The 14,001-nt window shown below is 39.2% G+C and overlaps 1 protein-coding gene across 2 annotated transcripts in view; it reads right to left on the bottom strand.

Annotated features, from left to right (window-relative positions):
* SNAI2 (snail family transcriptional repressor 2) overlaps positions 1–12,800 on the bottom strand; it is a 146,722-nt gene extending 133,922 nt beyond the window's left edge. The window contains exons 1-3 of one of the 2 annotated variants that reach the window (XR_008440274.1): positions 12,592–12,800; positions 11,488–12,033; positions 9,262–10,537 (exon numbers count right to left, since the gene is read on the bottom strand). Coding sequence is in view for 1 of the 2 variants with exons in the window: in XM_053996546.1 (XP_053852521.1) it covers positions 10,356–10,537; positions 11,488–12,033; positions 12,592–12,670 (807 nt within the window). In the remaining variant the exon portion in view is untranslated. Of the gene's footprint in view, positions 1–9,255; positions 10,538–11,487; positions 12,034–12,591 lie in introns of those variants that run through there. The other variant, XM_053996546.1, reaches the window with a different exon arrangement.
* Positions 12,801–14,001: the final 1,201 nt, after the last annotated feature.

The following is a 14,001-nucleotide window of genomic DNA, read 5'->3' on the forward strand; positions in this document are numbered from 1 at the left end:
GGAAAGGTCACAGCAATCCTGCTGAACTATTACCGAGGTGTTACAAGACATGGACATTATTCATCCTCACTAAAACCAGGCAAAGAATAAATAAAATGAAAGCAAAAGGATTAACTCTTGTATATTTGCTGTAAAATTACTGAGTCGACCTGTTTCCAGCCCTTCTTCTGCCATTAAATGAACATTTTCTGACCCTAATTCCCATCACAAGACACATCAAAATCCTACCACTTAAGCATTAATGTCTGGGCTGTAATTTAGGCCAAATCCTGGGAGCAAGGTGTGTAAGCTGTACTATCCTTAAGTTCAGATCAGATCTGTGTCAGGAACTTTTTCCAAGACTGTAGCACTAATGTTTTTATGCTTTCTTCTCTCTCTTTTTTCTTTTTTCCTCCAACACTTCTGTACTGACAAAAGCTGAAGTCTAGTGGTGTGATATTAGCTTGCAAGTTGCTCTTGTGCTTGGGCAACCAGGAGAAGCACTGCTGGACACTTTGTCGTTATGAGCTGTGTATATGCTGGTGGAGTTTGCTGCATGGTTACATCAGCAAAATCTCCTGGAGGGAAGGATTGTTTTTAGATACTTCATGAAACACTGGCTTGCTTTTTTTCCCAGCTGCACCAGATCAGACCATGATGGCTCCTGGCAATGTGTTGGGCACCACTACCAGAGATTTAAAGAACATGAAAATAAGGCTAAAGGACAACTCATTCGTAAGAGTGGCTCTGTTTCAAGGGAGGAGAGTCCTGCTCCTAGAGAGCTTGACTTGGTCATAACCTGTCAGTGAAGGAGCAATACAAATGCATGGCTTGACTTTACATGGTACCCCTTCAAAATATGTTTTCTTTCTTTCAAAATGAGGGACTGCATGGATACTGTACTATAGTGTTCATCTGTGTAGGTAATACAGACTGCAATTTTTGTTATGGGCTCCTAAAAAAAGTACAATGCCAGATTCCAAGATCTTTCTCAGACAAAAACTCTCTTATGTTTAGGAATGAAGCAATGTGAGTAAGAGAAGATTATCTGAACTGGAAGTCCTAAAAACTGTTTCCTGTTTAAAAGGGTGGGGGGACAATAATCACTCATATGATGGCAACATATTTGTGTTTTTACAAATGCTGCAGAACAGATCCTTTCTCTCCATTAGTGACCTAAGAAGCAAGCAGGCATTTACTTTAAGAACTATAACACTCCTTCTCACAGTGTCAAAGCAGCAAGCATTGTACATGCAGCAGTTCCCTTCTTAAACATATCAGTTTAAAGTGCAAAGAATAGAGCCATAATTTTAGGTTGTCTTCCAGAGACCTCTTGTGAAATTTTTGCTTTTAATTTTAAACAGGGAGACAGAAACAAGGTGGAAAGGCATTTATCAAAGTGTCATGATCTAACCCCAGGCAGCAACTAAGTACCACACCAACTGTTTTCTCATTTCCCTGCAAGCCTGGTGGGATGGGGAAGAGAATCAGAAAAAGGTAGTACTCTTGGTGGGTCAAGAACAGTTTGATAATTCAAACAGAGTTAAAAACATGGTGAAAAATAAAGGGAGAAAGATAGAGAGAGGAATAAAACCCAAGAGAAATAACTGACACATGATAAAATTGTTCACCACCTGCTTACCAATGTCCAGCCACTTCCTGAGCTATGATTGGCACTTCCCAGCCAATGGCCCCATTTATATACTGGGCATGCTGTTCTGTGGTAAGGATCATCCCTTTGGCCAGTTCAGGTAAGTTGTCCTGGCTGTGCTCCCTCCTGTCTTTTTGTGCAACTGCCTGCTGGCAGAGCATGGGAGGTTGAAAAGTCCTTATAAAGTAAGCACTACTTAGCAACGACAACAGTGTGTTATCAACATTATTCTCATAATAGATCCAGAACAGAGCACTTTAACAACTACTAAGAAGGAAATTAATTATCTCCCAGCTGAAACCAGGACACAAAGATGAACACAAAAATTTCTCAAACATACAGGAGCTCAGATTTAATATCATGTCTGCAAGTTATCTGAAAATGGTGAGGAATTATACTTTCAAAAATCACTTGTACTTGGCCTAAATAATAAGTCCATATTGTGTATTCTTTCCATTAATATATAACAAAGACCAAGGAGAAAGATGTTAAAAAGGCTATAAACTTACCACAGAAACTCAGAATTGCAACCTCATCATTTTTAGCACAGTCTGACATAGAAACTGTAGCAGTGCAGGAAAAGGCAAGAATGCATCACAGAAAATTCTGGTTCTTCTTTAGCCTGGGCAACTATAGAGGAAGAAAAAAGGGTTTTTCTACAAGAAAGGATCAATAAAGCTCTAAATAGGTCAGTGTTTTTAGGAAGAACAAGATACCTAGGCTTGCAGACTTCTGGCTGTGCTCCCTTCTTAGCACTGTATAGCAAAACAAATACATGTGATGCAGTACGTGGGATGGCACTGCAGCAAAGAATTATTCAATTTCTGCCAACAAATGTCCATGTAGATTCAAAACCTTTTGACAGGGGCAAATGCAAAGTTCAAGGTGAGAAACCCACTGTATGGGACAATCCCAGGATGCCCCATGCATAGAATTGCTTCCGCCAGAATGGCACACATTGACATAAAAACTTTAGGAGCTTTCTGTCAGGATTGTCAAAATAACTCAGTCTCCTTCAGGGATCTATGTCATTTTGATGAAAAGGAAGTATACTCTTTTTTTTTTCTTTTTTTTTTTTTTTTTAAACTGGAAAAGAATCATATATTTGAGATACTTGCTTTTAAAAGATGAAAAACAATGAATTTTTTTTTTTTTTTTTGGTTAAAAGTTTTAGGCTAACTTAAAGACTTACCAACATTGTGGCAGGGCTGTTTTGTAAAATATTTCCTCAACTTCAGTACTGCATATTTAATTTTACTTGTTTTTATATAAATACAAATATATATATAGTTTATAATGATTTTGGATGTTCCTGTTCTTAGTAGTTTCCACATGTGTAATTAAAAAAAATCTACACCCTCAGTTCTGACTATATGTTGTGGCAATAAGAGCAAAGATGAGACATACCTGATTTATCAGATGAGTCTTAAATTGAGTCAAAATTTCTTCTCAAAGCTAAGCAGAGTTGAATTTTTGAGTTTTTCCTGGTACAGAAGAGTGACCTGGAAGGTTATTTGTAATTGATACCTACTTGCTAGTAAATATCTACTAACTGCCATATCCTCCTATTAATTGAAGGCTGAAATTTCAACAGTCCCTGAGACCTTTTTTGTCTAATCTTTTTTCCCAGAACCCCTGTTATCCTGCCAGTGTGACAAGCTGGCATATTTGTCTGTGGATCAACAAAGCATTTAGGTTCAAATATTCAGGAGCAGCTCTCAGTAATCTGCTGTGACCACCAAACTGCAGCCATGACTTTCAAACCTCTGAGAAAAGGTCCCTGTGAAATGAAATTATCAGCAATTGCAACTATTTTTTTTTCTGCCAATAGCTGGAAAAGTGGGGAGAGAGAAGAGGGGTAGGAACAATTTTTTGAAACTATCTAGGAGCAGAAAGCCATTTTCCAAATAAAATATTATTTTTCTGTCATTAAGTGAGAGCTGTCAAAAAATCCTGACTGTTTTTGAGTGTTGGCCTTGTTTAGTCAGAACTAGTTAGGATCTGGGCTGAGATGCCAAGCTGTTTTACAAACACCACGAAATGTCCGTCACAAGTCACAAGATTCTTTTTTCAATTTCCTTAGGACATAGCAACCTGGCCTGGTTTCATGTATTACAGATGAATAGTGAATACTTTGCTATAAATCTTGGTGAACTGTCTTACAAAATATCTTTTTATAATGCTTAAAAATGTAAAAAATTAATGACTTAATGCCAAATACAATGAAGCTTTAACTGAGATGGGGGGATTTTTATTAGTCTTTTATGCACAATATTACTCTGAGTTGCTGATTGTTTTTCATTCAATTTTTACTAAAGTTACTTAATAACTGTCACTTTTCATTCTTCTAACTCTTTATTCATTGTCAGCTGTGGATGATCTGCCAGCCCACATGAGAAGGCAGGTTACATTCAAAAGAATTTTCTTTGGTTTAGGGACATGTGCAAAATCTGAGCTAATTGCAGTGCAACTTTATACTTTAACTGCTTCTTATTAGCGACTTAGCAGATGTCTGATGGTACTCAGATGTTCAGAGCTTGTACTGCGAGCCCACTGGACTCAGAGAGATGTGGGCACTTCTCTGAGAGGCATCTGTGAGACCAAGCTCCTGCATTCCCAGGTCATGCCTTTGAAAAGGTGTGGAGAGGTGATGGTCAGGGACTGCTGCCATTTGATGGCCCAGCATGGAACATTTGTTGTTCAGACACAAGTCTAGGACTGTGCAGAAGCCACAGCAATGCCCACATATCTCTAGCATTAAAAGATCCATGATCCCCTGACTCTGACTCCCTGTTAGACACATCTGGGAAGGAGATGATTCCTATGCAAGGCAAAGAAAGCAGTAATGGAACATGCTAAAATATGAGAAGTAAGGAGAATTTAGGGGCTTTGCAATGTGAAGAATGGGTTTCTGCAGTTCCCTTTGGTTTGGCAAAAGGCTCTGTTTTATAGGATAAGTAAAATAAAGATAAGCTTCTAGGAAATTATTCTAATCCAGAATGTGTGTCATTTTCAGTCATTCCCATGCTGAGTGGAGGGACAAAAAGCTTGAAGAACACCCTCCTTTGACTTTGTCCTGCTAGACAGCACCCTTGTGTTTGCATTTAACTCCAATTTTTTGAGGGGTGCTCTAGCAACAAAATGAGGGACCTCTTTGAGGGATTTTCTGAAGATCCCCTAAACCAGGGCTGAAGTGAAAGGATTTGTGTGTTTGAATGTGCAGCTCTATGTCTATTTGTGTGAAAAAAGGTGTGAATATCAGCATGTGCCTCCATTGCTTTTCCAAGTTTACAGAGTGAAGGCTACTAAAAATATTGGAAACGTGAATTTGAGCTGGTATTCATGTGATTCCTGTTTTCCATGTCTTCTTTTGAAAAAAAAAAAAAGATTGTATAACTGAAAGATATAAAAGGTCTTTTATTCCTTCTTAGGAAGGGCTGCCTGTGACCTTCATCCTTGCTGCTACTTAGTGTATGCACTGGACAGTAGCAGAAAGAGGTACACAAACAAGAGATGGGAATATTCAATACCCAGGTAAAAGGGATAGAGGTGGCAGATGTAACAAAAACCAACTGTTGCATAACTTTTGTCTTGCAGAGATGTGGAAAAAACAAAAGAAGGAGGACCATGAATGAGCCCTTATGTTTTTGTACCCAAAATAATCAGTGCTTCAGAATAAGAAAAAAAAACATTGCTTTGGATGGCATTCTTGAAGTATTGGAAAGGTAAGTGAAGAGAAACAAGGTGACCAAACTGCCAAACATGTAAAAACAGCACCATTATGCACTTGTTAATTTTTTTTTTTAATCTCTTCTCTGGTTTGGCTGAGGCACCCTTATGTTGCAGTCTGCAAAGGGACAGGGCAATTCTTGCTGTCCCTGGAAAACACAGTCCCACACTCCTCAAACTTCAAGATTCCTGAGGACTTTGTATATATTTAAAATAAATGCAAGTTTCTGGGAAAAAGCATCAGAGAATTTATTTCTGTTGATGCAAGCATCATTTTTGTTTCTTTTCTACTGCTTTGGCTAAAATTCCCACAAATTTTATGCATCCTGTCAGCCTCCCATGAGAAACTGAATGGTATTTCCACCTCTACTCAGCACTGGTGCAGCCCATCTGCAGCACTAGGTCCAGTTCTGGGCTCACCAGTACAATGCTGACATGAGAATAACAGATTCCGGTGAAGGATGACAGTGGGAATTAAGAGATGGGAGCACCTCTCCTATTGGAGTCACTGAGACAGCTTGAAAAGAAAAAAACCTCAAGTAATTATTACTGTGTATAAATTCCTCATGTGATGGAGTGAAGAATACAGTCAGACTCTTAATGCTGCCCAGTGACAGGACAAGAGGCAGTGCACACTATCTGAAGTACAGAAAATTCCATTTAAATGAAAGGAAAACCCCTTTGGTACTGTAAGTGTGACTGAACACTGGCACAGGTTGTCTGGAGAGGTCATGGAATCTCCATTCTTTCAGATATCAAAACCCCACCTGAACACAGTCTGTGTAATCTGCTCTCCTGACCCTGCTTTGAGCAGAGGAGTGGGACTAGTCAATATGCAAAGGTTATTTCCCACCTCAGTCATTCCATGATCCGTGATTCACTTGAACAATCTGTTCTTATTTTTTGCAGTTATCATTTGATACTATAATATATGCAGGTTGGAGTGCACTTCTCACCTTCTATTCCTTATATTTCTGTGATCCAGAGTTATAATTAATATAATCAAACTTTTAGAGGACCTACTTTAAAGAGACAAAACCCAACACTTGGGACAGCTAGTAAAGCCCATTATTTCCAGAGCAACAATACTCATAACTGACAACGTCTTATTCAAAAATAAAAATAAGTTTTCAAATTAAATATTGATTTATTTAGTGGCAGTGGAAATCAGCTGTAGCAGAAGATATCACAATTAAATTACCAGGTTTCCCATTGTTTTCTTTTTAATTGAAATTATGGGATCTTTATGGTGTTTCATTTTTATATGATTTTATAGGGCTTACAGTAATAGGCCCTGAGTTTGCTTAATGACAACAGGAACTATAATAATCCAAATAATAGAGCGAAATACAGAAGAAGGATTTCATGGTGCCTTAATCTGAGAGGCACTTCTTTTAACCCTTTGGTGAGTGTATAACATGCTTTTCCTAACTCTGCATTACATGGTAGGAAAATTGTAGTTCTTTGAGCCTAAAAATATACTTTGTTCTATTCATTTCATGCACATCTCCCTTCATTCTGCAGCCTCTGAAGTGAAAAGCATGCCCAAACAGAAGCAAGGGAAGAAAGACAGGGAAACCAAAGTGAATCAATTATTGCCTTCAGCCTTGAGAAATTAATATATTTAACTTGTAACTTCACAAGTGCTGAGGTGGTTTAGCTCTTCTCTGAACACTGAAAGAACATTGAAAGCAGATTGACTGAACATTGTAAAGGAAGGACCTGGAGCACATATTGTTCAAAAAGTAAAAAAAGTGACAAATTTCAGAAAATAAACAGTCAAGATATTCTGACTACAGGGACCATGTTTTCCTAAGAAAGATTTTAAAAATTTAAAAAGCTATTTGGATATAGAATAAGAGATGTGTTGTGAAAAATGTTGCAATGAGCAAAGAGATTCAATGGACAGATTGACCTTGGAGGGAGCTTCTTCATTGTCTGTTGAGAAAGTCAAAGGAGTCATCAACCAGAAGCTCAGAACAGAATTCAATTTACATTGATAAATAGCTTGTGCAGGTGCAGAAGGGCATTTCTAAGGTAATGAGGTAAAACTATTAATGGAATATGTTTTGGAGAAAGTCTTAACAGGGAATAATAGAAAGCAGTCACACAGGAAAAGCAGAGATATTTAGCTGCTTGGGAAGTTTATGCTGCAACTGGACAGAGAGCTGGGATCTGTGATAGAGTGTTCTGTTTCAATTACCAAGATGAGCCAAAAGAGCTTCTAGCCTTTCCCATCTTTGTGTTTTATGAGTACAGGTGTTACAGGCATGCAAAGTAGCATATCTTAATTGTCATCTCCAAATCAGACCAGTTCCACTTGTGTTTGGTTTAGCATACCGTATTTTGATGAAGTTTTCATCTGATTTCCCTTGAGGACAGCAGTAGCATTTCCACTCACTCAAGAAGTCAAGCTCTTATACTATTTAATTTACTATGGGCGTAGAGAATTTAAAGTGTGAATTAAAACAATGGAAACATCTTTGTGGCACAGCACAGGAGAGCAAACCTAGAACAGTACAAACAGCTGTTGACTTTCAGAGCTTTACTCATACTCCAGTAAACTTTGTTCTGGGAAGAAGGAGCTGCACAAAGAGCTGCTGGAGCCTACAAACTTCAAAGCGAATGACATGGAAGTGCAAATCAATAGAGAAACCACATGAAACTTTTCAAGGGTATTTGATGCCTTCATGTGTTCATTTTGAAATTTTACCTCACAAATTCCCACTAACCCTATCTTTCTTGAACTCACCAGCTATTTCCTGAAAAAAAAAAAACCAACCTAGCAGCTCCTAGGGAATCACTGTTATAGTGCTAGGAGAATATGAAAGCTTCACTTCAGCTTCATTTTTCAGTATCATGCTTTCCATGCAGAAAAAGTGCAAAACTTCCCCCTATTGCCTGCATTATTTCAGTGCAGTCCTGCTGAAGGCCTCCTCCAGAACTGGGCTGAAGAAGACAGAAGGCATATATGGTCTATTGCATCATTTTGTTGAAAAATATTTTTTTTTCAAGAAATGTTCACCTTGCATTTACACATCAGTAACATTCTTGGTGAATTGTTGGAATTTTATTTTTGCTATTACTTGTTCTGGTTGGTACCCTAGTGTAGACATAGGGTCTTCAGACTGCGTGCCAGCTGCTGCTTGCCTGTTTTCTAGTGCTGTACTTTGCTAAAAGTTGAAAATGGTGTTGTTTCACACCAGTCAGTAATGATGAGATGTGACTTGAAGTTGTAATACTTTCATGTAGTTCAGATCTTGGAGTACTTAGTCAAATCACCTAAAGAAAAAAGATTTCTACTTTTTATTACGGAATAATTTCTTTCCTGTGAAATATTAGCTGATATACAGTTGTAATGCATTCATTTGACAGTTCTGATATCTAATAAATTTCAATAAAATATATTTAATCATCTTGAAATTGCCATATAAAGTATATTATACTGTGACTTGACTACTACTTTAAAAGAGCATCATGCAAACAGTGCTGAACTCCCATAAGGCTCCACTGACTTTAATGAACTTTGGATCAAGCCCACATTCCCTGATGTGAAAGTCTCGGGGAAAGTACTATAAGGCCTCTCTAATAGCCCCCTTTCATCTGTTACAGTGCAAGAGAAATGCATTGCTCTTAAATGTTTTTGATAAAATATATCTCACAATGCTGTCATAGTGTTGTAAGTAGGAGAAAAGCAAGTGTTTTCAAGCACTGATTAGAAAAATGCACTGTAAGGTTTAAAATCTTTTAAAATGCAATGTATATATTCCTTTCTAATGTTTAGAACTTCACATCTGAACTTCACTTTTATCTTCATTTGGTCACGTAGAGCCATTCACATTTTTCTATGATCCAAAGTGAGTACACAGTTGTTTAAGTAGAACAAACAACAGAAATCTTACTTAAAAATGTTTATTGTAAAAAAGTGGCTAGAAAACAACATCAATTTCACTTCACACTTTCTTCAAGTTATCTATAGATGCTGCTATGGGCAACAATTTGCTTTCATTCATAACACATTCAATCATATAAAAATAAAAATATTTACATTATGTCGACATATTTTACAAAATCATCAATAAAAAAGGCACTTGGAGGGGTAATGCTGAAAATATTGCATTTCCTTTGTGCATTTAAAAAAAATAATTGTAAAACTCCCGTGGATCCCCTCTCTTGCACTTATTCCCGTTTTTTAAAACAAAAATGAAGTTTAGTGGAACTATTCCATATTAAAGGATGGTCAAGCATGCACCAGGAATGTTTGAAGCTACAGTATTGTCTTTTTTAAATTTATTTTCTAAGGCACATGCGGTTAATTTGTGGCTTTTAATTTTTTCGTACATTCTCTTATACTTTTTTCCCTCTTTTAGTTATGCAGTTTTAAAGCATTTCATGTCATTAATGAAGGCCTTGGCTTCTAATAAAATAAAAAAAAAAACACAGCAATGAATAATATTAAACATTTACTAAGGTAAACTTGGAATACTTTTTAAGGCACCTGAGATAAATGGTGTCTAGCAAAATTCACTTGGGTAGTATTTTCATTAAAATTTCCACTTAAAATACTGTTTCTTTGGTTGAAATGGCTTGGCAGGAATGTATTGTTAACTTTGAAGCCTTTTCTAAGCAAGAAAAGATGACCTACATTTGGCTTCATCTATAAAGAAAGCTGATAATGCTTCTTCCTTTAGATCTACTTGAAATGTCATGCATGGCATCTTTCCCCCTATTTCAGAATTCACACTTAAGAATGCAAATGTATGGCAGAACAGAAACTACTTAAAGCTCATTTCTACTGACATTCTAAGTTCTTCCGCTTGTTTATTTGTTTGCTTGTTTGGTGGTGTGTTGGTTTGGTTTCTTTGTTTTTTGGTTTGGCTTTTTTTTTTTATTTTTGGCTGAAAAATAGATGAGAAAATGCCTTTGGATTTCCACTTATCATTTGGAACAGAAGTGGAGAAATGCATCAAGTCCAGGTAAACATTGACTGCATGACTCAGTGTGCTACACAGCAGCCAGATTCCTCATGTTTGTGCAGAAGAGACATTCTGGAGAAAGTTTTGGAGCAATTTTTGCACTGGTATTTCTTCACATCTGAGTGGGTCTGCAGATGAGCCCTCAGATTGGATCTGTCTGCGAAAGCTCTGTTGCAGTGAGGACAGGAAAATGGCTTCTCTCCTACAAAGGAAACATTAAGAGAAAATAAGATAAATCTTTAACAAAAGAAAAAAAAAATAAAAGATACATGTTTGGGACAGGTAAAACCTGCTTTTATCCTAAGAAAAAAAGAACAAAGAGAAATTACTTGTTATAAGAAAAAAATGTCTAATAAAAAGGAAATCAGGCCACAGATACATAAGCTTTCAGCACTGCTGGCTCTTTTGCAGAACCCCAGTCTATTGAGAATATGTTGTGAAGTGCAGTCTCTGAAAACAAGCTGCTGATACCGTCTGCATCTACAGGTGCATGCAGTACCTTTAGACTGGGCTCAATCCAACATTTTCTGCTTAGTGCTGTGTGAATTACTGGGGAACAAGGGCTTTGTCTGAAAAGCAGCAAACAGCTGTACAGACATTACACTGTACCCAGTGTTATACTCAAAACCCATTTTTGCCTCAATAGAATAAACCCAACCATGTTGCTGATGATGGGTTTCTAATTCTTAAGGACTTGAGGTAGTGCATGCAAAACTTGCCAGCTGCTTAAGGAGTCAGAAAGCAGCCCCTCATGCATTGCCTGTTTTTTGCTCCCTGATTTCAGAGTCAGCTGGAGCCTTCTCAAAGTTAGCAATTTCCAAAGCCTGCAAGTTAACATAAAACACTTAAAGCAAAAGCTTCAGCTAGTGGAAATTGTCTAAAACATCCTAAAATTATCAAGGAAGCAATGCTGATTTATGCCAGTATCTGGCCTGCAGTTACGGGATCATGCTAAACCCCCCCACTCCCACCTTCCTCCTCTCCCTTCAAGAGGGAGAATTTAGCCTTTTAATGATTCCTTTGAAATTCTATGGATGCATTTCAAGGTTAGTTGAGAAATGATGCTGGTTTTTCCACCTGTGGAGAAAAACAGCAAAAAGGCATCCCGATGTTATAGCAACAAGAAACTGCAAACGTAACGCTTGCTCTTACCAGTGTGAGTTCTAATGTGTCCTTGAAGTAGCCAGGGTCTAGAGAAAGCCTTGCCGCAGATCTTGCAGACACAAGGTAGCGTGTGGGTCCTGATGTGCATCTTAAGCGCTCCCAGGCTGACATACTCCTTGTCACAGTACTTGCAGCTGAACGATTTCCTAGACTGGGCATCACAGTGCAGCTGCTTGTGTTTGGCCAACCCAGAGAAAGTCGAATAGGTCTTGTTGCACAAACTGCACTGGAACTTTTCGGCTTCAATTGCATGAGGGTCTGAAAGCTTTGACTGGATTCTCTCTTCTTCATCGCTAATGGGGCTTTCTGAACCGCTGTGATCTTTGGAGGAGGTGTCAGAAGGTGGAGGTGGGCTGACTCTTCCCAAAGATGAGGGGTATCCAGAAAGTGGAGAGAGGTCATTGGGTAATGGAGACGGTAGCAGCCCAGTTGTAGTCCACACAGTAATGGGATTGTAAGCTACTGAGCTCAGGATCTCTGGCTGTGGTATGATAGGGACTGGATAGCTTTCGTACAGGTATGGGGATATAATCACTGGAGAGAGAAGAACATTTTAAGGTAAGAGAACCAAAACGTATTTCAAAAAGCAGCAAAATTAACACTTTGAGCATTAAAAGCTGCACAAATGAAACACTCAGTAGGGCAATCTGAATATAAGGAGGATTCAGGAAATACTGTTTCATACATATATTCTGGTGGGTAAAGACAGTGCCCTTGAACAGGCAAATTGCAGCTGGAGAGTCCCTTCAAGGCGGCATGCTGCTTCTAAATCTGTACAGCCTGACACAATGAAGCAGTGAAACTTCCTGAAGGATTTGAATAAAAGTTTCAATTCCACCACCAACAGATACAGAACAGGAAAACTCCAAACGCTTTCTAAGTAACTTGAGACGAGCAAACTTTCACGATTCATTCTGGTCAGCACTGACATATTTCTCAAAACTCCCTCCTTGTAAGCAGGAGAAAATAGAGCAAGCAATGAGCTAACCCGTCCCCTCCAGCCTGCAGAGCAATCCCACCCCTCCTCAGTACTGCCACGCAACGACCGCAGCCTCGGAAGCGACGCGGTGGCACCCGATTTCGTTTTGTTACCTGTATGAGTGTCCAGCTCGCTGTAATTCGGCTTCTTGGATGAATTGAAATGCTTCTTGACCAGGAAGGAACGTGGCATTTTGGATGCAGGCTTTGTGCTTCTCGCAGACTCTCTGTCCTTGCGGGTGGCTGTAGCGGTCCCGGGTGGCGCAGCGCAGGCACACGCGGTGTCACTGCGGGCGCATCGGTCCCGCTCCTGGTCCCTACGGCGCTGCCGGCCCCGCGCAGCCCATCCACTCCCGCTTGTGCAGTGGCAGTGCCGAGGCGCCTTGAAAAGTGCTGTAAATACCCACGAGTCAGGTGCAGGGGGGAAGGGTTTTCCGCTCCTCCAATCGCTTCGGGATGTTCTCAAGCACTTTTCCAAAGAGGCTGTTTTTCTGGGAGGGCTCTGGGGCTGCTGGCTCAGGGATCCAATCCCACTCGGAGGGTTTGGTTCAGGTTTCAGCTCCTCCCGCTGGAGACAGCTGTGAACGGGGGAGAGAGCTCTAAGCAGAGCGCGTTACCCTGCTCCGAAGTGGGGGGATGTGGCTCTGTAGAATTGCAGTCTACAAAAATGTATTGCTCAAAATTCTTGAAAATAAAGGTCAGTTTACTGATTCAGCTGAAATATATATATATATTTTTTTTCCTTTTTGACAGAGACCTGGCTAAGTTATAGGCACTGAAACTTCTTTTTCTTCTTCCTCCCACCTTTCCTCGCCCATTTCCCCCCTTTTCTTTCTCCTCTTTCCCCTTTTTTCCCCTTTCTTCTTTTTTATTCTTCTTTCTCTTTTTGTTTTTCTTTTAAACGAATCTGGTTTCCAGATGTTTGATATCAGAATTACAGTGGGACAAACTGTTCACTAAGAGCAGAAGGGGTGAACACACACACACACACACACACATACACAACACTACAAGATAACAAGTTGGCCGGCAGACCTAATGGAAGGCTTTGAACTGAATGTGTGCCTGCTACCTTTGAATTGTGCTTAGGAGAGGCTGGAGACGAGCAGCCTGCCTCCCTAACCTGCACCCTTTCAGGCAGAAGGACTGGACAGATACTGCAAGTGAGTTCAAGGAGAGGGAGAAGCCCTGGGAGGATTATATTTCAGAGGAGGGTGATAATCTTTATATAATATGCATACTGCTTTAGACTGCTCATATGAAGTATATTTTCTCTTTTACTTTAAAAATCTGCAGAATGCAAAACCTTGGCTTTTCCTTCCTTGGGAGTAGTTATGTCACTCCTTTGCCTACCCTCTTAGGACACTGCCAAGGAAATTTTCCTAATTATCCAAAGCAGTTAAAAGATGCATAGATAAGCAAACCCCCCAAAATTATAGACTGGGTAATCTAAATGTCTCTTAAATGCCCTTCTCCATTAGTATATTTTAGGACCTCTTGATTTCCTATGAAGGTATAATCTAT

The sequence above is a fragment of the Vidua macroura genome, chromosome 1 (assembly GCF_024509145.1).
Source record: "Vidua macroura isolate BioBank_ID:100142 chromosome 1, ASM2450914v1, whole genome shotgun sequence".
NCBI lineage: Eukaryota > Metazoa > Chordata > Aves > Passeriformes > Viduidae > Vidua > Vidua macroura.